This window comes from Mesocricetus auratus, unplaced genomic scaffold, assembly GCF_017639785.1.
Source record: "Mesocricetus auratus isolate SY011 unplaced genomic scaffold, BCM_Maur_2.0 Super-Scaffold_100027, whole genome shotgun sequence".
Lineage (NCBI taxonomy): Eukaryota > Metazoa > Chordata > Mammalia > Rodentia > Cricetidae > Mesocricetus > Mesocricetus auratus.
Genome location: NW_024429208.1, coordinates 1,227,022 through 1,250,560, shown reverse-complemented (window position 1 = coordinate 1,250,560; position 23,539 = coordinate 1,227,022). Strand labels below are relative to the sequence as shown.

Genomic DNA, 23,539 nt, shown 5'->3' with positions numbered 1-23,539 from the left:
GTCCACAGGAAGCCAGGGACAGGAGGACACAGCTTTATTGTGTATCCAGCACACACACCAGGAGTCAACTCTCCTGGTCACATCTGAACCCCTCTCCAGTCAGTATCCCACGTGCCTCTAGACCTCTCCCCTCAACCTCAAATGTGTCTGTCCTCTTCAGCAGTCATTTCCTTGGGGTCTGCCACCGTCTCAAAACGCCATCACATAGCCCTAGAGACCATCCCTTAACCCCTGACTCCTTTCCCAGTTCACAAGTCCTAAGCACTCTGGGAGCCCATCTGCTCTGTGACGGTTTCTGCTGGTGGTGGAGTGGGCATCTCGGGCATCGACTCAGGTGGGGGGCTGCTTTCTTCTAGGAGATTTCCTTGATAGAGCCGGCGAAGGCGGGACAGTTCTCTCTCTGGTGGCTGCTGCCAGCTGTACCATGGGTACCAAGGTTCGCCCGACAACAACGTGGGGGCTGGCGGAGTAACACTGACAGCTCCATGGGCAGTGCTGAAGTCAGCATCTCGGGGCTCAACATGGGGAACGTAGTAGCTGAGGAGACCTAAGGGATTGGAGGAGAGAGATAACGGAGGATGAGGGAGGGCAGTTAATTCAGAGACGAGGAAAAGGCACTACAGAGGGACCAATCAAGAGCAGCAGGCACAGCCGGGCAGTGGTGGCGCACGCCTTTAGTCCCAGATCTTGGGAGGCAGAACTCACAGGCGGATCTCTGTGAGTTCAAGGCCAGCCTGTCTACGAGTTTAAGGACAGCCAGGATACATAGAGAAACCCTGTCTGAAAAAACCAAAATGACCACCCCCTAATAAAAACCATGAGGCACAAGCAGCCTAGGAGACAAAGAACAGTGGGCACTGCCTGGGCTCTCCCCTGCAAAGCTGTGCTCAGTCACTGTATACAGCGCTGAAGGGCACCCCCTCAGAAGACCATAGAAGGGCAGAACAAAGAACACAAGACTCAAGATTCAGGAGACAGAGTCAAGTGACAAAAGAAATGTTTTTTCTTCGTGTCTGAAACAGCATCTTAATATGTAGTCCTAGTAACCAGAAATATGCAGTTGGGACTACAGGCTCCATCCAGCACCACACCCAATCCAGAAGAAACTCCAGGAGCACATGACCACTTTCCAAGTCCCCTTGCTCTCTCTCACTTACCACACTCTCTGGCTTTCTGGATGGCCTGGGTCAGCTTCTTGTGCTGCTTCATACAGACCCCTATGGAGAGAAAAATTAACTCAGATCCCACAAAGCGGAGTTGGCTAAAGTTTCTATACAGATAGCTGATCACAGAGGAGCTGGCTTTACCTGATGATTCCTGGCTCCTGCCCCCACCCCACTCCCACCTTCCCATGCAGTCCGTTTCCCATCTGCCTGAAAGCCACATGAGGAGCTCGGATGACTAGCCCTGCAGAGATGTCACGTCATTGAGTGATAAAGCCAGAAGATGGTTCAATGGGCAAGTGTGGCTGACTTGGGACAATCCACCGAGAAAGGGAAAAGTGATTTCAGGGTATGGAATGTAATAGGAGTAGCAGTAATTATCCCATCTCCATTCTGGACACTGACAGTAAAAAACTTCCTCCCTAAAGGAACTTATTACAGGGCCATGCTCCTCCCTTGTACAGTGAGTTCCGATTACTCTTGTTCTACAAGTCCTTCCTTCTCTGTCTACCATATATAACTCAGCTTGGCTATTGTAGAGGCTGTATGAAAAACTGGACATGGCCATAGACCACAGAGTGTAGAGACAGCCCTGAATTGTTAATTTAGTTGTTTTTCTTGTTCCTTTTAGGTCCTTTTTGTTTAAAATGGCAGGCTCACTCTGTGTAGCTCTGGCTGTCTTCTTGGAACTCACTATGCAGACCAGGCTGACCTCAAACTCACAGGGATCAGCGTGGCTCTGCCTCCAGCACTGGGATTAAAGGTTTGGTTTACATTTCAAAGTCTTTTGTATACACGTTAGCTATTTTAGCCTAATGAGTATCCTCATTAAATACAACCTCCAGAAGCTTCACTCACACTTCCATGCACTATATATAGGATCTATCAAACAAACATCTACCAACCAACACCACAAACCCAGAGTGCTCCAAGGGAAAACCACAGTGGTATTTACAGGCATGCCAAGCTAACCTGTGTAGGGGGCGTGGAAGATGATGCCCGTGTGGGCGCAAACAAACTGTTCCAAGAGTTTCACGTTCTGCAGGAGAGATCAACAAATGCGTGAGGAGGTGGTCAAGACCTCTGAAGGCTGAGTGGACACCTTACACATCCACATAGCCTGCTGTGGTGGCAAACCCCCGTGGAACATGATAAAAAGGCAGAAGGATGAGTTTGAGGCCAGCCTGGGCTATACCTTATCAGGTGTAATCCCAGCACTTAGGAGGCAGAGGCAAAATGGATCTGTGAGTTCAAGGCCAGCCTCAAAGCTGTCTTTACTGCTCAGGATCTATCTTGATGCTTCCTTCAGTTTTAGCCTCATGAATTCATTTCACATATGCATCCTACATTCTGCCACCAAGTTATGGATAGACATGTTCCAAAATGTCCCTTTGGGACAGTCACCAAGGTCCTAGAAATTACCCGTAAATGACAACATGACGGATGAGTAATGAGTAAGCAATACAGTAGCCTGCTGGGTATAATGCATAAAATACGGTGTGTAACTAGGAATACAAAAAACAAGCAGACAAACCACTCAGAGGAGGTGACCAGGGAAGAAAGTAGATACACTTAGCACCATGCACAGCCCAGTCATTGCTTTCTTTTTATAACCGCCTACATAGAAAGGCATACACTATGATGTGTGGAATGGGTATGAACCCCCCACCAACAATGTGCCAGCATCCTCAATGTGCAGCCACAGTTTTGGCTCCTGGAAGCATCTTTATGGTCTACACTATTCACTAAGAAGCAGCCTCACCATTTTGAAGGCTTTTTGAGGAAAAACAAAACAAAACAATTCTATTCCACAGCTCCCTGGATATCTGCACTCTAGCCCCAGGTCCCAGCATGTTACTGGACACTGAAAGGACAAGGAAATAACTACTAAGCAAGATAAAGATTCCAGAATTCAGCCGGGCGGTGGCGGCACACGCCTTTAATCCCAGCACTTAGGAGGCAGAGGCAGGTAGGATCTCTGTGAGTTCGAGACCAGCCTGGTGTATTAGAGCTAGTTCCAGGACATCCTCCAAAGCCACAGAGAAACCCTGTCTTGAAAAACAAACAAACAAAGGGATAGAGATAGATATGGAAGAAAGCTCCTGCCCACCCCCAAAAACAGGGCAATATATTTGCTAATAATTAAAATAGGTAGATTGAACCCGTCTTCAGAAGTTTTTCCTTTAGGAGTTCTTTTGCTAAAAACAACAAAACCCCAAAACAATAAAACCTCTGAGCTAGGTATGGCATCATCACACACCTGTAACCCTCAGCCCTTAGATAGCAGGAGGATCGGAAGTTTAGCTGCATACCCAGCCAAGGCCACTGGGAATACTTAGACTCTGTCTCATCCTACCACCCTGCTTAATTTGGGTATCATCCCCAGAAGTGAGCTTTCTTTCCCTTCACCTTTGTAACAGGTACAGTAGGTTATGACAGGACCTGCAACTTGGAACTGGCACTTCTGTTTCTTCAGTGTGGCATCACAGACATAGGCAAACATCTGCTCTCAAATATGTGTCTCTTTTGTTTGTGTAGCTCAGGCTGTTCGACAACTCAGAAATCTGCCTGCGTCTGCCTCCTAAAGTACTGGGATTAAAAACCTACACCAGCTCTTGGGATTCAGAGTCCATTTTAGGAGAATGAACTAAACCGATGCAATAAAGTCCGTAGCAGAGAGTGAAAACCTGGAAAGAGGGATGCTTTCACGGCGGCAGTCATCGGGATTGTACAGCTATAGTGCTACCAAAGAGTGTGAGGTGCCTCTGATGATCTCTTACCACTGCAGATAGGCTCCAAATTCTAACTCTGGATAAAACACTCTGCTTACCCTAAAGTCAACGTGCAGCTTGTGATCCCGGCAGATGGGGCAAGGATTCCCAGCAACCTTATTCTTGCGCTGCAGATAAGAAACGTAGTTAAAGACACAAAACACGGTCACAGAAAGGATTGACGACCTTCCCTATGGCCCCCTGGTCACATCCTTCCAAGGTAAACAACCTTAAAAACTTACAATACATGTCTTTCGGGTCCGCTGTGACGGTATACCACCTTTATGGTTGCGGCGGTAGTCAGCCCAAACAGGGCGAGAGCCATAGCGGTCCTGGTATTCTGAAATAAAAAAACAGACGAGCTTATTCATGAATGGAGGTGGTAGGGATCTTCTCTAGCCACTTCCTTCAGGCCCTCCCTTGCTTCCTCCCAATCTGGGTACCTTCTGAATCCAGGTATTTCCAAGGTTCATCCACATAGGGGGAAACGGGGAGTGAGGACGGGGCACCTTCTTCAGGACCTTTGGTGCAAAGAGCTCGGAGGGGAACCTATACAGGGAGTAACATGAGCTTCAACAAGATGATGCGATTATTTGGTTTGCTATCTTTTGGGGGAAGAGAGGTGGAATGCGTGTCCAAAATATAAGAACACTTCACCAGGAAGAGACATGAAAGTGGCATTTTTGGTGTTAAACTGACAATCACTAGCTCCAGTCTGGTCCTATGGGATAAGTCAACCAGTGGGATGTAACAGTTAAAAAAAAAAACCTTGGCAAGCAAGATCTGTGCTTGATGTGCACGATTTGGATCTGATAGAAGGGAGAAAAATGTGTGTAACATCCGGGAATAAGACTTAATAAGGGAGCAGGGGACGCACCAGACAAGGGCGGAAAATCCAAAGTCACCGAGCTGACCAGCTTTTCTAAAATGTTGCTGGTCAACATTCCAGGGGACCAAACACAATCTGAGTGCCAACGCCGGCTTTAAAGCTCCCAACCCTGTTATTACTTGGGTTGTGACCTCTGTCGCCACCCTTTGGTCCCACTTTAGGTAGTGTCGTCGGGACCCTGAAGCTATTTCTCCCTGCCCTGCCAAGAGCCTCCAGGGTGGTGAGTACACCTCAGGCTTAGAGGGGTAACTCCAAACCAGGGAGCAGAATCAGACACGGAGAAGCTGATGCGTTAGGGGGTGGGGCAGGGAGCGGCGGATCACGCCTGCCGTCCCAATAAACCGGGAGGTGGAGGCAGGACAGGTCAGGAGTTCAAGGTCACCCATGAACGAGGTCACCCCGGGCCGTGCGAGGCTGTCTGTGTAAGAGGGGAGGTTAAAGAAATAAAAAATAAATTAGGGTCCTTCGATATAAGCACCCTTCTGGTGGGCACCGCTGCAGACACCAACCACACAGTGCAAGAATCAGTTGCGCGTGTCCAGGGGGGCAGTCCAGCCACCTCAGGCTTAGCCTTGGGGACGACGGCGACGGGGAGTTGGGGGGCTCGTGCCCCCTACGGCTCAGGACCAGAGGACGCGCGCCGCGCAGGGAACGGAGGGCGGAGCCGGACGAAAGCCGTCAACCCTCGCCTGCCTGCCCGCGGCGGGGCGAAGGTCGGGCGCGCAGGCCCGGCGGGGACGCAGAGGAAGTCCTCCCGGCGGTTACCTGGGCTCCAGAGCGACTCCGCCAGAGGCCGGGAAGCAGCCCCAGCAGCGTGCGCGGCCAGGGGGCGGCCATGTTGACGCACGCCCGTCACGTACGGCCGACCAGGAAGGCCAAGCCGCTGCGCATGCTCGGGGCACGGGCTAGGGCGGGGCCAAGCCTCGCCCCCTACGGAAGGCGGGTGGTCACGTGCGTCAGGACGGAAGCGTCCCCGGGCGGGGTGGGCCGTGGGACGCGAATTTCAGCTGCGTCACAATCGAAGCGGCCCCCCAAATCGCTCTCCTCCCGGACGGGTCACGATGACTCACAGATTCCGGGCCGGGCGCGTAACTCGCGAGGAGTTTAGGGCGCGATTTAGAGCCGGCTGACGCCAGGGCGCATGCGCCTCGCCGTCCCGGCCAACCCAGGGTGAGACGCGTGGGCCGGGGCGGAAGTGGTGGGGGCGAGGGGGAAGGGGAGAAAGGGAGGTGCCGGACGCGGCGGTCACGCGCTGGCGCGGAGGGGGAGCGGAAGGAGCCGGAAGAGGGGAAGCGGGGAAGCGGTAGGGCGGGGCTCCGCCGCGGCGAAGGCGGGACAGCCAATCCGTGGGCGCCCTGGCCCTCACGTCGTCCAATCAGCCCTTGCCTCGCGCACGAGGTCTCGCGCCGAGGGCGTTTCTCCATCACGTTAGGGTGCGTTGGGCGGTGGCCGGGTATAAAAGACTCCGCCCGAGCGGGCGGCCGCCATTCTGGGGTTCGTTTAGAGGTAAGTTTGGGTGCTCCGTCGCTCGGACGGTAACGTTTGGCCGAGAGCGGGTGGCCCGGGCAGCGGCGGGGGGCAGGGATGGGTCTGTCGGGCCGCCACGGTTTGCCTAGCGCGGCCGTGTGCCGGGTGGGCGACGAACGGCGCCGGGGAGTTGTTCGTAAGGCGACCCGTACTGATTACACCTTCCTCCTTTTGTGTTCTTCTCACCCCAGGTTGAATTTTCTCGGAGAAAGACAGGCCGGCCGTCCGGAAAACAAACAAGCCTCAGCAACATCTAAGCCCTTGAAAGGATCCTGAGAGAGGGGGGAAAGGGAAAAACCGGCAGCCACCAGCCCAACCACTTGTGTCTTCTGCCCCTTGCCCACCCATCTTGCCCACCCCACCAGCCCACGCTGCTTGGGACTTGCAATCTGTGGCCGAAGGACCGTCACCACATAACTTGAAAAATAATCCACCACCCTCCCCGCTCAAACCCACCCAATCTCACTCATCCAGCATTTCCTTTTTGATACCCACTCAGGAACAAAAAAATTTTTTTTTCAACGAACCCCCCCTCCCTAAATGGAGTTGGGTGGGGGGAATGTGAATACTGAGTTGGTCTTTACTTTTTTAAGAGACTTTTTGATCCAATGAGGCCCCCCAAGTAATTGAGTTTGGGTCCTGGTTGGTTGTTTTATTTTTTTTTCCTCCAAAAATTTTACCCCTCCCCCCCTGAGCCCGAGGTGCTGACGTCGCAAAAAATTTGGATAGTAAGTGTCGAATTTTCAAAAACCAGCCTTGCAACAAGAAATCAACGTTTCCCGTTGTTGAAACCAAAAATAATGAGAGGAAGAAATGAGACCATAGAACAAATGTAGAATACTGGAGAAGGACCAATCGGGTCTCTTAAATCTCCATTAAAAAGGTCCTGTGGGTCTAAACAGTGTTTGTTCTCTCTCCCCTGCCACCTGCCTCTTCCCTGCTGTGGAGCAGGCAAGGAGAGGGTGAAGGGAGGGCCAGCAAGTGAGGATATTACGGTTAACCCTTAATCCAGCAAATATCCAGACTGCCAAAGCATAAGCCTTTGCAATTATAAGGAGGAATGGCTACCTTCCTCTGGTTAGCAGTCTTCAAAAGGGTTAATGAGCTCACATACAAAAGATGGTGGATCTTGTGGCCCAGAAGTCCCACTTCTTTGTGTGTGAGACAAGCAGAGCGCCTTTCAATTTGCCAGATTAATAAGCAATCTGTACATAAAGATTGCAGGGTAAGGAGATGGGCAGAGAGAAGTATTAGCTGGCTATGTCTTTTAAGTGATTGTTAAATCCTCTCAATTTTAATGTAATTTGCTTGGGATATATTGTATGGTTAAAATAGGTGGCAATCTAGGAATAAAGATTGCAAGACACTTAAATTTAGGGCAAAATATAATCTTAGTAGCAAGTACATACAATATAACATTTGGGGAGGTAAAGAATGTCTTGTGATTGTTTCAGATTGCATAGGTTATTTAAAGGCAAAAGTGATTAACATTTTAACTTGATACTTTTTTAGTGGTTGGTGGATACAGTTAAGAGGGTGGAAAGGTTGGGAAATGTGGAACTCAGAAGTATTAATTTTTAAAGCCATTAGTGCAATTGAATGCTAGCTTTCTAGAAGATTTGTGTCGTTAAAAGAGGTTTTTTTCTTCCCTGCTTCAAATATGGCGACTTTTCCTTGTCCTTTTGTCTTCCAAGCGGCGTTGCAGGTTGTGTCTTGACCCATTTTTCTCCTGTCCTCCCACCTCAACCCTATTTGTTGAGGGGTCCCAAGTCCTCCCCCTTTCCGGTTATAGGGAGGCTTGGGGTGGTCGGCGGTGGTAGCAAATTGAACTTCAGGTGCAAATTCAAATTCTTAACCCGTAGAAAAATTGTATATTGATTTTATTTTCAGTAAGCTCTTAAATTGAATGGAAATAGATCAGATTGAGGAGTGGGGGGCGCGGGGGTAGTGTGGCTTCTGTTTTTTTTTTTATAATTTAGTGCTTTGTAGTGAGTAAAGCTACCGGCAGATCTGGGTGGCTTTTTAAAATTTGAGTCGTCCTCTCCATAACAAAATGGCGTCCCTGTCCTTTGTTTTTCTCTTTTGCCAGTCAGCTTAGGGCTGCCCTAGAAACTTGGTCAAGGGGGAGGAGCCACTTTGAAGGGTGATGTAATCAACTTGCTTCCTCTGAAAACTCCACCCCCAAGCAGATGCTTTCTCTCCCTCTGCAGATTGCTGCTGGGGAGAAAACGTTTTTCGTTTCTTTTATCTTTTATGAAGTATCTTACAGGGATAAAAGCTTACTAAGGAGAGGAATGGAGGCTGTCCTCCTGTAGTTGCAGTTTGCGTTTAACAACCAGCCTATTGCTTTATTTCACCTTCCATTCATCACAAACTAGGACATGTCCCCTGCCTGCTTCAGTTGACAGGTGTGAAACGTAAACCCAACTGCTCTACATGTGGGAGACTGGGGCAAGACACAGGGCTTGTAGCTTGAGTAGACAATTGGGCCTAATGAGGCTGGAATGTGCCATTGTGCTCAGGACGGGTCCTCGTACTTCCAAATGTGTTGCCTTTGTAACAGTGGGGGAGGGTTGGTACTTGCAGGACTTTCTTATAAATCATCCTTATTCTCACCTCTCAGTTTGGGAATAAACTCTTGTGCTCAGTGCCATCACCCTCTGCAGTTGCTTAGTTCCTGTATGTTGGCACTAGGATGAGAAGTGAATCTTTAGGAAAGGAGGCTGCAGTTGTAAACTCGAGGCAGGGGGAGTCAAGCTACGGTTTCTGGTAAGCAAAACATTTCTGGTATTACATTTCACAACCTTTTCTTTTTTCCAAAGAGCCACCTTTTTGAATTTCTTTTTCTTGCCTTCTAAAAAGAAATTCCTTTAAAGCATTGAGAAGAAGAATGTCCTCTTTGTGTCCCACCTGGTCAGTGCTGTGGCAGTGGATGCATGTTGAAAGCCACACCCTTGAGGGTGGTGTTGGGTGTCTGGTTCTTTATCTCTTCTTCAACTTTTTCAAAGTTAAGTCTTTGACAGTTTCTTCTTATACTTTCATTTTTATATGTAAAAGTGTGGAGCTTCTAGGCAGAGTTGTAAGCCTTTTGTCCTGTCCTATAGTGACTTGGGTTGACAGGGCCTGTTTTCTGCTGGGTGTGGATTCTCATTATTACTTGGACTTCTGACTGAAGGGGAGGGCCTCGTCCACATGTCTATTTACCACACGTCTTTTTTGTCTTTGAGCAGTTTGCCAGGCGCCTCTGCAGCATACCTTCCTTGGGAGCTGAACAGCCACCCACTGGGGTTCCTGGTCTCTAGTGAGCTGAGAGGGGATTAGTAAAGAAGACATTCCTTGCATGGGAAATGAAAGCTTTCTAGGGAGCCTTGGAGAGCCTGATTCTCATGACGTGGCTAGAGTTCTATTTGGGGGATCTTCAGAGTCAGGATGGTGGACATAATTTTGCATCTTTATTAAAAGCCAAATAGTCTTCCTGGGACCAGGATTACCAGATTTTAAAAATAATGATGAGGGAGGAGTAGGGCCTTATGCAAAGGTACAGGATTTGTGAACCACCTGAGACAGTATTTCCACTATGGGGTCATACCAGGGAGCTCTTGAGACACTGAGAGGAGAGCAAGGCATTTTACTTCAGGAGGTGCTTGGGCCCCAGCAAACAGGAGCTGGCGTGAACCTTGTTTCCTGAACTGGTTCAAGATTTAGCAGTGGAAGGTGTTTAGTGACTAGCCATTTTAAACCAAATAGTCCTCAAGTCAGATTCATTTTGACATTGGGTAGGAATTTGATATCTTTAGTAAGCTGTAGATCATTCCCCAGTGCTTAGAAGGTGGAGGTACATCACAGGCCTTTCCACCATCTTTTGTCTGTGACCTTCAAGCAACTGGTTAAAGCAAAGCAAAACATGGCCTGAGTTCTTTATGGCTGCAGAAAGCTTCCTCGTCTTCAAAGTCCAGAGCAGGAGTGGGGAATACTTAGGCACGGTCCCTGCCCACTTGGTCAGTGCAGCTTTGGGCCCTCACCATAGACTCCTCTAAGCATGATGGGTTCTTCCTTTGTTCCCACTGGAAGACCTTGTCACTTGCCTGTGAAAGTGGGGGCCTAGGTTGTAAGGTACTTGGGGTCCCAGATAAAAAGAATAAATACCACTGAAGAAGAAAAGGCACTGAGAATGCATATTTTACTATGAGGAGACAAGTTCAGTCATCCTCCCAAATATAAGGGAAACCTGCGTCTTAGCATACCTATTTTGTCTCCCAGCTTCCTTGACTGTTGTGCCTTTTTGTTTATATAGATGGGAATTTAAAAATACCTAGGTCCCATTTCCATCAGAGGACACTAGACAGCTTTGTACTCATTGGTCGAGTTTCTCTAAAGGTGGCTGCCTTCTGTCTTGTCTGACAATTGGATGAAGGGACATTTGAGTTAGGCTTATTAGTTCCTAGGTAGACATGTTTACCTCAGTCAGCTGTGTTCAGAGGGACTGGAATGAAGTAATGTTTAATTCAAGACATGTCAAACTGCATACATTGTCATTTGGGGCTCTAATAGGTTTATGAATGTATAAAAGATTTTTAAATATCCTAGTCTAGATTGCTCATGTCTTATTACTTTGGGCCCAGTTAATCCTTTTCTTGTCTAACAGATGGTATTGTAGCGGAAGCTTCCACAAATCACTGCTGTCACAGGGAGATCTCTCTGTGTACATATAGCCACACCTCATTGGTTTTGTCTCCTATCTTGTAAACTTTTCCAGTGTTCTTGAATGTTTTTCTCCTCTGACCTCAGGTTCCAGGGTAGTGGGTGAGAGCAGTTAACAAGTTTTGATCAGTGCTTAGCATTTCTTCCCTGTGTCTCCGTGTTCAGCCTGCAGGCTTCAGCCTCCAGAGCAGAGACCACAGCCACCCCTCCTTTCCCTGGGCCTCTCTCCTGCTGCTGCCCTGAATATTAGGAAGTCCACATTTAAAAGTGACTTTGTAAACCCTGAACTTTTATCTTGTTCTATCTGGAGAATCACTGTTGCTTTTGCCAGTCTCTTTACTCAGGCTAAGCATGTCTAAGCCAGGAAAACAGTCCCACTTTTTACACATTTTTTTGGCAAGAGTCCTACTTTCTGTAGAAAATTGAATGGTTATTTTGTTGAAACTGGTATTCGCCCTGTGTTTGTGATGGGAGAGATGCAGGGGTGGGGGACTTGCCTCCTTCCTACACATACTGGCCTGGCCACCTCACTGCTGATGAGGAGGAGGCACGTGTCTTTGGTTCAGAGGAGCTAGTGGGGATAGAGTTGTGGCCGAAACTCCAATCAGTCCTAATTATCTCTCTGGGATTCTGGCCTGGAAATGGCTTTCTTTCCACAGAAGGAGTGTATCTTTAACTCTTTCCTTTCCCAGCCTGATTTGAAGTGGCGTCCACTTTTCCACATCTTCACCTTCATCATGTCTTTTGGTTCTCAGCTTTGGCCTTTTCTTGGGAGTCTTGGACAGTGGTGAATTTTGAGGGCAGGAGAAGGGATCAGGTTTGCATCTCTGCTTCTGAAGCCACAAGCAAACTTTCTCTTGAACTTTGGAACAATAAAAGCTTGTTTGGTGTTCGTTGATGAGCAGCATTCTTCAGGGCTGATGAGAGTCCGCCTGCTTTCCTTTTCAGTTTCTCTTGTTGCTGAGAGCCACTGAGCTCCCTGGGGAAGGGCCCTGCTCAGGGCCCGCTTGTTTTCTCCATCAGCCACTTCAGCTGACACATGGTGCCAGTTGTGATAAAAGGGAATTGATTTCTGGAGAGAGAATGATCGATTCTTGGAAGTGTTTACCCAGGGTTGGCTTGGTTACCTTAGGAAGCTACAGCTGCCCCCACATGAAAAATTAGTAGCCCCTAACTGGAGACAACACTGTCTTACGTCATGAAGAATGGACCATCTTACCGTGGGTCTTAGCCCTGAGAGTCTCCTGAAGTGTAGCCGTCCTGGGAAGGGTTTACTGAGGAGGAGAGGTGGACTGCTGGGGCATTTCAGGTGCAGCCTGCATTAGCCCCAAGCTTAAGTGTCCAGGGCTGCTTTGTGCGCTCAGACTTGATTTTACTGTCTATAGAATAGTACAGCTGGATGTAGATTAATTAATCACTGTGTCTTAAAGGTGCCAGGGGGACTTTTAGAGGAATAGCTTATGGGGCTGTCTTTGCTACTATTTATCTTGTGGGTTTTTTGTTTCTCCCTTTACCTCAGAAATCAACATGGGTTCGGGTCCCATAGACCCCAAAGAACTTCTCAAGGGCTTGGATAGCTTCCTAACTCGGGATGGAGAAGTGAAGAGTGTGGATGGAATTACCAAGATCTTCAGGTAAGTGTGTGCCCTTGTTGGGCTCCCGGTCAGAAGAGGAGACTACTTGAATTGGTTGGGTTGAGATGAGTAAGAGGGAAGAGTAAATGGGAAGGGAGAAGCCACATGCAGGCAAGCTGTGACATGGGAAGAATGATCTCTTGGGTGTTGATCATGATAGAAGCTGGAGATTTGGTTTATCATCTTAAGAGTCGTGGGCTGAAAGCCTGATGCAGTGCAAGCAGGAGAGCTGATGACAGAATTCTTGGCTGTTTTGGGTCATGTTGTGCCTGTCCAAATGTCCTTTTCCTTCAGAGATCTCAGGGTTTCCAGAGAAAAGCAAACAGCTAAGCCTGTCTTAGGTTACAAGGGAAATGTGTGAGCCCTGACGCCCCTGGAGGCAGTTGTTTCTGTGTTGGACATGAGGGATGCTCTCCCAGGTGGCTCTGGACTCACTCCACAGTCCTCGAAGGCTCCAGGGCTCCTGAGATGAGAATCCTCTGCCTGCTGTAGGACTTTAGCTGGCATAGTGCATCTAATGCCTGTCACCCCAGCACTTAGGAGGGGCGGCTGTCCTGTGCAGTTGGTGCCGACACCCATGTCTAACTTGACTTCTCTTTGCAGTCTCATGAAAGAAGCTCGAAAGATGGTGAGTCGATGTACGTACTTGAACATCATCCTGCAGACCCGAGCCTCAGAAGTGCTAGTCAAGTAAGTGGGAGGAGGGGAGGGGAGGGGATGCTTGGGGTTTCTGGGTCACTGAACATGTGAGCTTGCTAGTTTTAAAACAAGGAAGGGCTTAATGGATTCCTATCCCATCTGCCTGTAGGTTTATTGATGTTGGTGGCTACAAGCTTCTGAACAACTGGCTGACATATTCAAAGACAACCAACAATGTTCCTCTCCTGCAGCAGATCCTGCTGACCCTGCAGCACCTCCCACTTACCGTGGACCACCTCAAGCAGGTACCTCCACACGGCGTCATCCGCTCTCCTTCTGGGTTAGCCTGACTCATGGAAACCTCACTCCAGTTCTGATGGGTGCAATCTGGAATTTGAGATAGAGTGGCGGAGGAAAATGGGAATGTGGAGTTGGAAGACTGGGTGTGATTATTTCCTTTCCTAGGAATATGACCTGAACTCTTGGTATATCTGAGCCTCAGTTTTTCATCTGTAAAGTGGGAGTGAGTTGGCCTGTAACTGGGTCTAGTCTAGCACTCTACTAACTGAGCTGTGTCTTCAGCTGTTCTAACTGGGTTTCTCTAGCAATAAGTAAGAATGTATTTGGGCAAGATTACAAAGAGAGACAGACCCTTTTTCTTTTTTTTGGTTTTACGAGACAAGGTTTCTCTATTGTTTTGGAGGCTGTCGGTCCAGCCCAGCCTTGAACTCACAGAAATCCACCTGCCTCTGCCTCCCGAGTGCTGGGATTAAAGGCGTGCGCCACCACCACCCGGCGACAGACCCTTTCTTAAAACAACAAAAGTAGGGCCAGGCGGTGGTGGCGCACGCCTTTAATTCCAGCACTCGGGAGGCAGAGGCAGGTGGATCTCTGTGAGTTCGAGGCCAGCCTGGGTCTACAGAGTGAGTTCCAGGATAGCCTCCAAAGCTACAGAGAAACCCTGTCTCGAAAAACAAAACAAAACAAAAAAAACAACAACAAAAGTACCTACAGGTTTTGGAGGTCAAAGTATGCTGGTGCTATCAAGCAGTGGTTTAGTTAGTGCTGAGTGAGCTTGTTTTACTCAGTGGTTTAGTTAGTGCTGAGTGAGCTTGTTTTACTCCTGGCATTTACCATCTGCCATTTTCTTCTCACAGAACAACACAGCAAAACTAGTGAAGCAGCTGAGCAAGTCAAGCGAGGATGAAGGTGGGTGCGGGGTCTACCCTGGGCCTGGGTCTGCAGTGCCCTTTCTGTGCCTTTTACTCCCGTCTTCCCTCCCTCCCCTTTTCTGTTTCTTTTTGGGAGACAGGGTCTCTATGTTGCATAGACTTTGCTGTCCTGGAACTCACCTGGACAGTCTGGCCTCAGACTCAAAGAGATCTGACTGCCTCTGCTTCCCAAGTGTGGGATTAAGGGTGTGTGCCACCTGGCCCATTTTTCTTTTTGTTCACAATACTGTGTTTCGTGTGTGTGTTTACATGCTTCTGGAGAGTAAACCGCAGGGTACCCCAGCATGCTGGGTAATTCTCAGTATTTGGTTCTTACAAGTTTTATGGCATCTCAGTGTACCCTTAGTCACGGGGAGAACACATCACAGGATGATGTCATTAACTTCACTGTTGGTTTTGCTCTCACTTGCTTCCAGCTAGCTTTATAGTGTTATTTTACTGTTGTTTTTTGTGTGTGGATGTTTTACCTGTGTCTGACTGTGCATCATGTGCATGAAGAGATGACGGCCAGAACTAGAGTTATAGACATCTGGGAGCCACCATGTCCTCGAGTAAAACAGCCATCTCTTCAGCCCTGAATTGAGAGTTATTTGTTTGTTTGGTTTGGTTTCCAATACAGGGTTTCTTTGTGTAGCCATACCTGAATTTGCTCTGTAGACCAGACTGGCCTAGAACTCACAGAGATCCTCTTGCCTGTGCCTCCCCAGTGCTGCTATTCAGCTTTGTTTTGCTTTTGAGACACAAGGTCGTAGTATCTATCTCTAGCTGGGCTGGTACTCTCTGTGTAGACCAGGCTGGCTTTGAACACTCAGATCCCATCTGCCTCTGCCTTGCCTCCCAAGTTGGGGTCAAAGGTGTCCCATGCCCAACAGGCTTTGAGATCTTCCTGTCCTGTAGATGTGTGAAATGCACATTGCTGTGAGACAGAAGTCACCACTGTGTGGCTGTTAACAGAAAGACAGGTCTATATCATTTTTTTTTCGAGGCAGGGTTTCTCTGTATTGTTTTGGAGCCTGTCCTGGAACTCACTTTGTAGACCAGGATGTCCTCGAACTCACAGAGATCCGCCTGCCTCTGCCTTCGAGTGCTGGGATTAAAGGCGTGCGCCACCAACGCCCAGCTGACAGGTCTATATCGTATGTGACCATCTTGCTTGCTGATGAGTCTGTATGATTGGGGAAGAAAAGTACCAAAGAGTTTCTGCTGGCCATGTTCCTCAGGGAAGGCTACGAAAAAGTTCTCTTAGATTCATAGATTGAAGACAAATCCAGACCTTTAGATTCTTAGGCATCGTTTTTCCCTGTGTAAGCTGTTCTCACTGAACACAAACGGGCCTGCTGGCATGTTCTCGGTTCCCCTTCCCACGGTGATTGAAGTTATTGCCCCCACAGCAAGGAGTCAGGGGAAAGGCTGTCTTAGACTTTTGTTTTCTTCTACTTTAAGCATGTCATATTCTTAAGAATTTGAGGGGTTGGAGACATAACTCAGAGGTGAAGAGCACTGGCATCCTAAGTTCAATTCCCAGCAACAACATAGTGGCTCATAACCATCTGTAGTGACATCTGGTGCCCTCTTCTGGCTTGCAGGCATACATGCAGACAGCACACTATACATAATAAATCTTTTTTTTTTTTTAAAGGAAACAATGAGTTATTTTTTCCCATTGAACAGATTTAACAATGCTTTCTTTCTTTAAACATCCTATTTTTCTGTTACTAGAAATATATTGAATTATTACTAATTTTTTTCCTTTTCTTACTTGTAGAACTCCGGAAATTGGCCTCAGTCCTCGTCAGCGATTGGATGGCTGTCATCCGCTCCCAGAGTAGTGCCCAGCCTGCAGGTAAGCTCCTTGGCTCTGTACCCCAGGGGTTTTCTTTCCCGTTAGAGCACAGCTCTGGGCTGACCCTAGGTTGGTCTTTGCCTCTGGCAGTCTGCTCCTTATCTAAATGAGAGTCTTACCTAACAGAGAAGGATAAGAAGAAAAGGAAAGAAGAGGGAAAAGGCCGAACTACACTTCCTGAGCGACCTTTGACTGAGGTGAAGGCTGAGGCCCGGGCTGAGGAGGCCCCAGAGAAGAAGAAGGAAAAGCCCAAGTCACTGCGAACCACAGCGCCCAGTCACGCCAAGTTCCGTTCCACTGGTAAGGCCGCTGCCAGCTTTGCAGGGCCATCAATATGTACAGCCAATGGTGTAATTGTGATTTCAAACTCTGAGGAAGAAAGAAGGCTATAGGAGAAGCTGGGGGCACTTACTCAGGCTAGAACATCTAGGGGTGGCAACAGGGAGGGACAGTGAGGGTCAGAGTTGAACTGCCATCATCTTGTTTCTCCCCAGGACTAGAGCTGGACACACCATCTTTGGTGCCTGTGAAGAAGAACTCGAGCACTGTGGTGGTGTCAGACAAGTACAACCTGAAGCCCATCCCCCTCAAGCGGCAGAGCACTCCGGCTGCTCCAGGAGACGCTGCCCCACCTGCAGAGAAGAAGTACAAGCCCCTCAACACCACCCCCAATGCCACCAAAGAGATCAAAGTCAAGATCATCCCCCCTCAGCGTGAGTCCTCCTTGAGTGTCCGTGGCACAGGGGCAGCTTTTCTGGGAGGGGCAGATGTGCCCTGCAGCCATTTCCTTTGCTTTGCCTTTAGTGTCTTGGCATCCTACATTTTTTGTAAGAAATTCCCCTTTCATGTTAGATAATTGGCAAGAAGCTGTGCCCTCTCAGGTGATAAGTTTGTCTGCTATCTCCTTCATGGCTGGACCCTCTGGTGTGCAACTTGCTTAAGGAATTATGATTCTAGAATTCTGATCAAAGCCATGGCTGGCAAAAGAAAGATGGAATAATGGGGACTTCCTGTGCAAACCTTGCTTCCTGGCCACCTTGGGCAGGGACCCCACAGGCCCCTTTTTGTCTTCTGCCTGGGCTCTGCAGGAATAGAATTGTGAAGGAGGCTCATTGATTCCATGCTTTCTTTCTGTAGCTATGGAGGGCCTGGGTTTTCTGGATGCTCTCAATTCAGCCCCTGTCCCAGGCATCAAAATTAAGAAGAAGAAGAAGGTGCTGTCGCCTACTGCTGCCAAGGTATGGGCCTAGAATTGGATTTTGGTGACTGTGTGGGGTGCAGAAGGCAGGGCACTATAGCCAGGAGCTGTGTGGTAGCCACAAGAGTGCATTCTGGGTTCGTGTGGGCTGGGACCAGTGGACATCTAGGATTCTGGCTTCGTTGCCCTGGATGTCCTGTAAGCTCATTGGATGCTTTCTCTTTCCTAACAGCCTAGCCCTTTTGAAGGGAAAACGAGCACTGAACAGAGCACGGCCAAACCTTCTTCCCCAGAGCCAGCACCCCCTGCTGAGCCCATGGACACAGACCGCCCTGGCACCCCAGTGCCGCCTGTTGAGGTCCCAGAGCTCATGGATGCAGGTAGCCTACAATGCCTGGTTAGAGCCTTTTCTGAAAGACTGCATCTTGGGCTGAATCTTAGCTTGCTTACAGCCTCTTCTGTAATCTGTCTTGTTTTTCAGCCTCTTCGGAGCCAGGAGCTCTGGATGCAAAGCCTGTGGAGAGCCCCGGTGATCCCAGCCAGCTAACTCGGAAGGGCAGAAAGAGGAAAACGGTAACATGGCCTGAGGAGGGCAAGCTGAGAGAATATTTCTACTTTGAACTGGATGAAACTGAACGAGGTGCGATGCCCGTTCCCTGTGTGGGGGTGGGGGTGCTAGAATTTGAGCATGGGCAGTTTCACTCACTTTTCTCTTGGCCTCTCTGCCTCCCTTGCAGTGAATGTGAACAAAATCAAAGACTTTGGTGAGGCAGCTAAGCGTGAGATACTTTCAGACAGACATGCTTTTGAGACAGCCCGACGACTAAGCCATGACAACATGGAGGAGAAAGTGCCCTGGGTGTGTCCCCGGCCTCTGATTCTACCCTCACCTCTTGTCATCCCTGGAAGCAATAGTCAGGAGCGATATATCCAAGCTGAGCGTGAAAAAGGCATCCTTCAGGAACTCTTCCTGAACAAGGAGAGGTGAGCACAGGCAGCAAGGCCTGAGGTGTGGGATGCCTGTACCATGGAACTGTGATGTGGGGCCTTAGGGAGGGAGGCACTGCAGAGAACTTAAGGGATATTGAATTAACATGGCTGTGCTCCTTTTTCTCTCCTTCACCTGCGGTGCGTGTCCTGACAGTCCTCATGAGCCCGATCCTGAGCCCTATGAGCCTATACCACCGAAGCTCATCCCCTTGGATGAGGTGAGTCTTTGGAGGCGCTGGTGTGGTGTACCGACAGCGCCAGGCACTCATGTGAGGATGCCTCTGTGTTGTTTTCCACAGCCTGATTTGCTTTCTTCTGTTCTTAGGAGTGTTCCATGGATGAGACACCGTATGTTGAGACCCTGGAGCCTGGAGGGTCTGCTGGCTCACCTGATGGGGCAGGAGGCTCCAAGCTGCCTCCAGTTCTGGCCAATCTTATGGGAAGCATGGGAGCTGGGAAGAGTCCCCAGGGCCCTGGAGGAGGAGGCATCAATGTCCAAGAGATCCTGACCTCCATCATGGTATGTGAGCTCTGCATGCTGTCTTCCACTCTTCACCATGTTTTTGGTGTTTTCCATGTCGGGTGTTGTTGGGCTTCAGCTTTTCTGGGACTCAGCCTGACCCTGTGCCCAACTTATCCCATTTCTTTGTCTTCCGCTTACATGCATGTTCCTGCTTTACCCTGGCCATCAGTCACTCTCCTGACTGTCATTTTGCTTGCTCGCAGGGCAGTCCAAACAGCCACCCTTCAGAAGAATTGCTGAAACAGCCAGAGTACTCAGACAAGCTCAAGCAGATGCTGGGTAATCTTCAGGGCCAGCCACAGGAGCCCAGGGAGGCAGGAGTGCGGGGAGGACACCCTGTGGCAGAGGGGGGAAACGGGCTTCCCCAGATGCAGAAGAGCATGGGACTGTTGCCACTAGGCAAGATATGGGAGGGAAAAACTGGACAGAGAGTGTGGCTCTGCCAGATTGGTCTAAGGTCAGTTGGGCACACTTGTGTGGGAAGCCATGACAGTCTTCGAATTCTTTCTGACTGACCCCTGTTTTCATTTACAGTGCCACATGGGCTTCTAGGCCCTGGTCCTGTAGCCAATGGCTTCCCACCAGGAGGCCCTGGGGGCCCCAAAGGCATGCAGCATTTCCCCCCTGGTCCTGGAGGGCCCATGCCAGGTAGGTGAGAGGGATTCCGTGGGCTTACTGCTTTCAGCATGGCAACAGCCAGGGGTCACAGAAGGTGGGACGGCCTCAGGTTAGAGGTAGCAGTGCTAGAGTGTAACAGATAACTGATTTTTTTCCCCCTTTTTCTAACAGGTCCCCATGGAGGCCCTGGTGGACCAGTGGGTCCACGTCTCTTGGGTCCCCCACCCCCTCCTCGGGGGGGTGATCCCTTCTGGGATGGCCCAGGTGACCCCATGCGAGGTGGCCCAATGCGTGGGGGTCCAGGACCTGGTTCTGGTCCATACCACAGAGGTCGAGGAGGCCGTGGAGGCAATGAGCCGCCACCACCCCCTCCATTCCGCGGAGCCAGAGGAGGTCGTTCTGGAGGAGGACCCCCAAATGGCCGAGGGGGTCCTGGTGGAGGAGGCATGGTTGGAGGTGGTGGGCACCGCCCACATGACGGCCCCGGTGGAGGAATGGGCAGCGGACATCGTTCTCATGACGGCCCCGGTGGAGGAATGGGCAGCGGACATCGTTCTCATGACGGCCCTGGTGGAGGAATGGGCAGCGGACATCGTTCTCATGACGGCCCTGGTGGAGGAATGGGCAGTGGACATCGTTCTCATGAAGGACCTGGAGGAGGAATGGGTTCTGGTGGTGGACATCGCCCCCATGAAGGCCCTGGACACGGGGGACCTCATGGCCACCGGCCACATGATGTCCCTAGTCATCGAGGCCATGACCATCGTGGGCCACCACCTCATGAGCACCGTGGTCATGATGGCCATGGGGGAGGCGGCCACCGAGGGCATGATGGAGGCCACAGTCATGGAGGAGGTGAGGGCATTTCTCATCCCACACATACATAGATTTTAGTGCCCCACACCAGTTTGGGGGTGCAGGGGAGAGGTAGAAAGAACATGAGGGTTCCATCTCCTTGCCTTCTCTGTATATAAGGAGGGCAGTTCCCACCCTCTATCTTTATGTCAAATCATCCAAACACTGTGTCTTTGAAGACTTGTCCCGGTGTTGAAGTCTCCGGTGGGAAATGGTGGTAATCTCTTAGCTGTTTCTAACCACTGCCTCCTTCCCACAGATATGTCAAATCGGCCTGTCTGTCGGCACTTCATGATGAAGGGTAACTGCCGCTACGAGAACAACTGTGCCTTCTATCACCCGGGGGTCAACGGGCCCCCGCTGCCGTAGGCCTGCCCGCCCCTCCTGACCCCGTGGACAGCGGCCTTGCTCCTTCCACTCTTATGGCTTCTGTGAGGCCTACTTCCCCTTTTCCCCAGCTGATGAGGAGCCGGCCCCCTCAGTTCCCACCTGGTTGGGTTCCTGGGGGTTTCTGATCACTGGTGCACATTGATGTACATATTCCCCTCCAGTCTGGAGAGGAGAGAGACTGGACACTCTGTGCTGGACTGCTGAGACCGCTGGCTTCACTTTGTGAGGAGATTTGCCCTGTGCCCCAACCCCTTCCAGTATTAGCCCCGATGCCTGAGAACCTAAAGCTGGTCACCCTGGAGACCTCTGCTCTCCACTTGCACACGGAACTGAGTTGGTCAGCTGCACTTAGGAAGCCAAGCTCATCCTCCCCATGGGTTGAGGAGGGGTGGTGAGGGGTACCATATATCCCACTGCACTGAGGGCTCAAGCTGGCTGGGATTGAGTTCTGGAACCACCCTCTCTTGCACCCCACATGGGCCAGTCACTGTTGAGTCCTTTCTCAAGGAAGACTGTAACTGTTAGTACCCAAGTCATTGTGGGTCTGCTAGGTTCAGTGATGGCACCTTCATACTCTTATCCAGTTAAAAGTCGTAGCTGGCAGAGGGGAGGCCTGCAGCATTAGGCCACTCTTGCCTACAGCCATTTTAGAGACTCCATCAAATACTTCCGTGAGACCAGCTTTCATGAACTTCAAGCGGGGACTCCGGGCCTAGCGCACTACATGCACTGCCTTTGGGAGTGGGCTTGCTCCTTTCCCCATACGGACCCTGTTAGTGTGAGGCTTCTTGGGTAGACTCAGCAGGAGTGGCCCTGTCCAGTCCTTTCCTTCCCGTCTTGGCATCAGTTGTTTTCTATGAAAACAGTGGGTTGGTTTTGTGCAGGGTCTTGGGTTAGAACCACAATGGATTTGAGGAGTTTTTTCTTTTGGTTTTGTATATTTTGTACATTAATAATAAACAGTGGAAAGAGAAGCAGCTTATTTAATCCCTGCTGTGTTTTGACTCTTGCTTTTTGTTTGTTTGGGGTTTTTTTGTTTGTTTTTCAAGACGGGGTTTCTCTGTACTGTTTTGGAACTTGCTCTGTAGACCAGGCTGGCCTGGAACTCACAGAGATCCGCCTACCTCTGCCTCCCGAGTGCTGGGATTAAAGGCGTGCACCACCAATGCCCAGTTTGTTTGTTTTTAAGACAGAATTACTCTTGTGTTACAGCTCTGGCTGTCCTGGAACTCACTTTGTAGGCTAGTCTGACTTTAAACTTGACATCTGCCTCCTGAGTGCTGGGATTAATGGCATGCACCACCACTTCCTGGCTTCTTAAAAAACATTTCTCTATTTATTCTTATTATATGTGCATTGGGGTTTTGTCTTCATTTCATGTATGTGTAGGTGAAGGTTTCAGGTCCCCTGAACTGGAGTTAACTGGAGTTAGACAGCTGTGAGCCACCATGTGGGTGTTCGGAATTGAACCCAGCTCTTAAACACTGAGCCATTTCTCCAGCCTGTGCTGGCTGGTTTTAAGTCAACTTGACCCAAGCTAGAGTCATCAGAGGAGGAAGCCTCAATTGAGAAAATACCTCCGTAAGACCAAGCTGGCCAGTGGTGGTGGTGCACACCTTTATGTCCAGAGGAAGAGACAGGCAGAGTTTGAGGTCAGCCTGGTCTGTAGAGTGAATTCCAAGACAGGACTACACAGAGAAACCCTGTCTTGAGGGGAAAAAAATCCAGCTGTAGGCAAGTCAGGGCATTTTCTCAATTAGTGTTTGCCAGGACATTGTGTGTGGCGCCATCCCTTAGCTGATGGTCCTAGGTCCTACAAGAAGGCAGGCTGAAATGCCAGGTGGTGCTTTAATCCCAGCACTCTGGAGGCAGAGGCAGGTGGATCTCTGAATTTGAGGCCAGCCTGGTCTACAAAGAGTTCCAGGACCACCAGGGGTGTTACACAGGGAAAAACCCCCTTGGTGTGTGTAGGGCGTAGGGTGGGGTGAGCAAGCCAGTAATCAATACTCCCCCTGTGGCCTCTGTCAGCTCCTGCCATTTGACTTTCTTCAAGGATGGGCTGGCTAGGTAAAGCCAAATAAACTCTCTCCTCCTCAAGATGCTTTTAGTCATTATGTTTCATCACAGCAATAGAACCGCTGACTAGAACAATCCGATCCTCTTCTGACCAACACAGGCACCAGGCATATGTGTGATGCACATAATTATGAGTATAAAAGAAAAAGTTGCTTTGCCAAGCCTGAACTCCATGTGGTGGATGAGAGAAAGTCTCCGTCAACTGTCCTCTGACCTCCATACACTTGCCAGCATGCAGGAGGCAGAATCAGGCAGGTTTCTCAGAGGCCATCCTGGTCTACATGGAGTTTCAGGCCAGCCAGAGCTTTACAATGAGACCCTGTTTCAAAACAAGGTTACCACTTCCCCAATTACACCCCCCCCCCAGCTGATGGAACAGGATTTAAGAGACAGAAGGACCTTGGAGGGTACACAGACTTGGGGAAGGAGGATAATCTGGGATGTAAGCAGCAGAATGATGGTTCTGGTTGCTGTGTGTCCATCGGACCCA

General features: G+C 49.7%; 2 protein-coding genes across 4 annotated transcripts; one reads left to right on the top strand and one right to left on the bottom strand.

Moving 5' to 3' along the window:
* Positions 1-19: 19 nt before the first annotated feature.
* Positions 20-6,007, bottom strand: Mrps18b (mitochondrial ribosomal protein S18B). Of its 2 annotated transcripts, XM_005087596.4 has the most exons (7): positions 5,589-5,988; positions 4,378-4,483; positions 4,177-4,274; positions 3,994-4,062; positions 2,136-2,202; positions 1,158-1,217; positions 20-547 (listed from the first exon to the last, which is right to left on the bottom strand). In XM_005087596.4, the coding sequence occupies exons 1-7, from the start codon at positions 5,658-5,660 to the stop codon at positions 258-260; spliced, it is 762 nt and encodes a 253-aa protein (XP_005087653.1). In that variant the 5' UTR covers positions 5,661-5,988; the 3' UTR covers positions 20-257. The 2 variants fall into 2 exon arrangements, with proteins under 2 accessions (XP_005087653.1, XP_040588123.1); XM_040732189.1 differs by lacking the exon at positions 2,136-2,202 and having other exon boundaries at positions 409-547; positions 5,589-6,007.
* A 150-nt stretch (positions 6,008-6,157) lies between these two features.
* On the top strand, positions 6,158-21,960 carry Ppp1r10 (protein phosphatase 1 regulatory subunit 10). 2 transcript variants are annotated; one of them, XM_005087595.4, is made up of 19 exons: positions 6,158-6,329; positions 6,542-7,078; positions 12,571-12,685; positions 13,289-13,375; positions 13,494-13,629; positions 14,482-14,533; positions 16,322-16,399; positions 16,526-16,699; positions 16,894-17,112; positions 17,537-17,637; positions 17,830-17,977; positions 18,079-18,237; positions 18,335-18,581; positions 18,742-18,805; positions 18,913-19,107; positions 19,314-19,389; positions 19,645-19,758; positions 19,900-20,583; positions 20,843-21,960. In XM_005087595.4, the coding sequence occupies exons 3-19, from the start codon at positions 12,579-12,581 to the stop codon at positions 20,950-20,952; spliced, it is 2,751 nt and encodes a 916-aa protein (XP_005087652.2). In that variant the 5' UTR covers positions 6,158-6,329; positions 6,542-7,078; positions 12,571-12,578; the 3' UTR covers positions 20,953-21,960. The 2 variants fall into 2 exon arrangements, with proteins under 2 accessions (XP_005087652.2, XP_040588118.1); XM_040732184.1 differs by lacking the exons at positions 6,158-6,329; positions 6,542-7,078 and adding an exon at positions 8,367-9,119.
* The last annotated feature ends 1,579 nt before the right edge of the window (positions 21,961-23,539 follow it).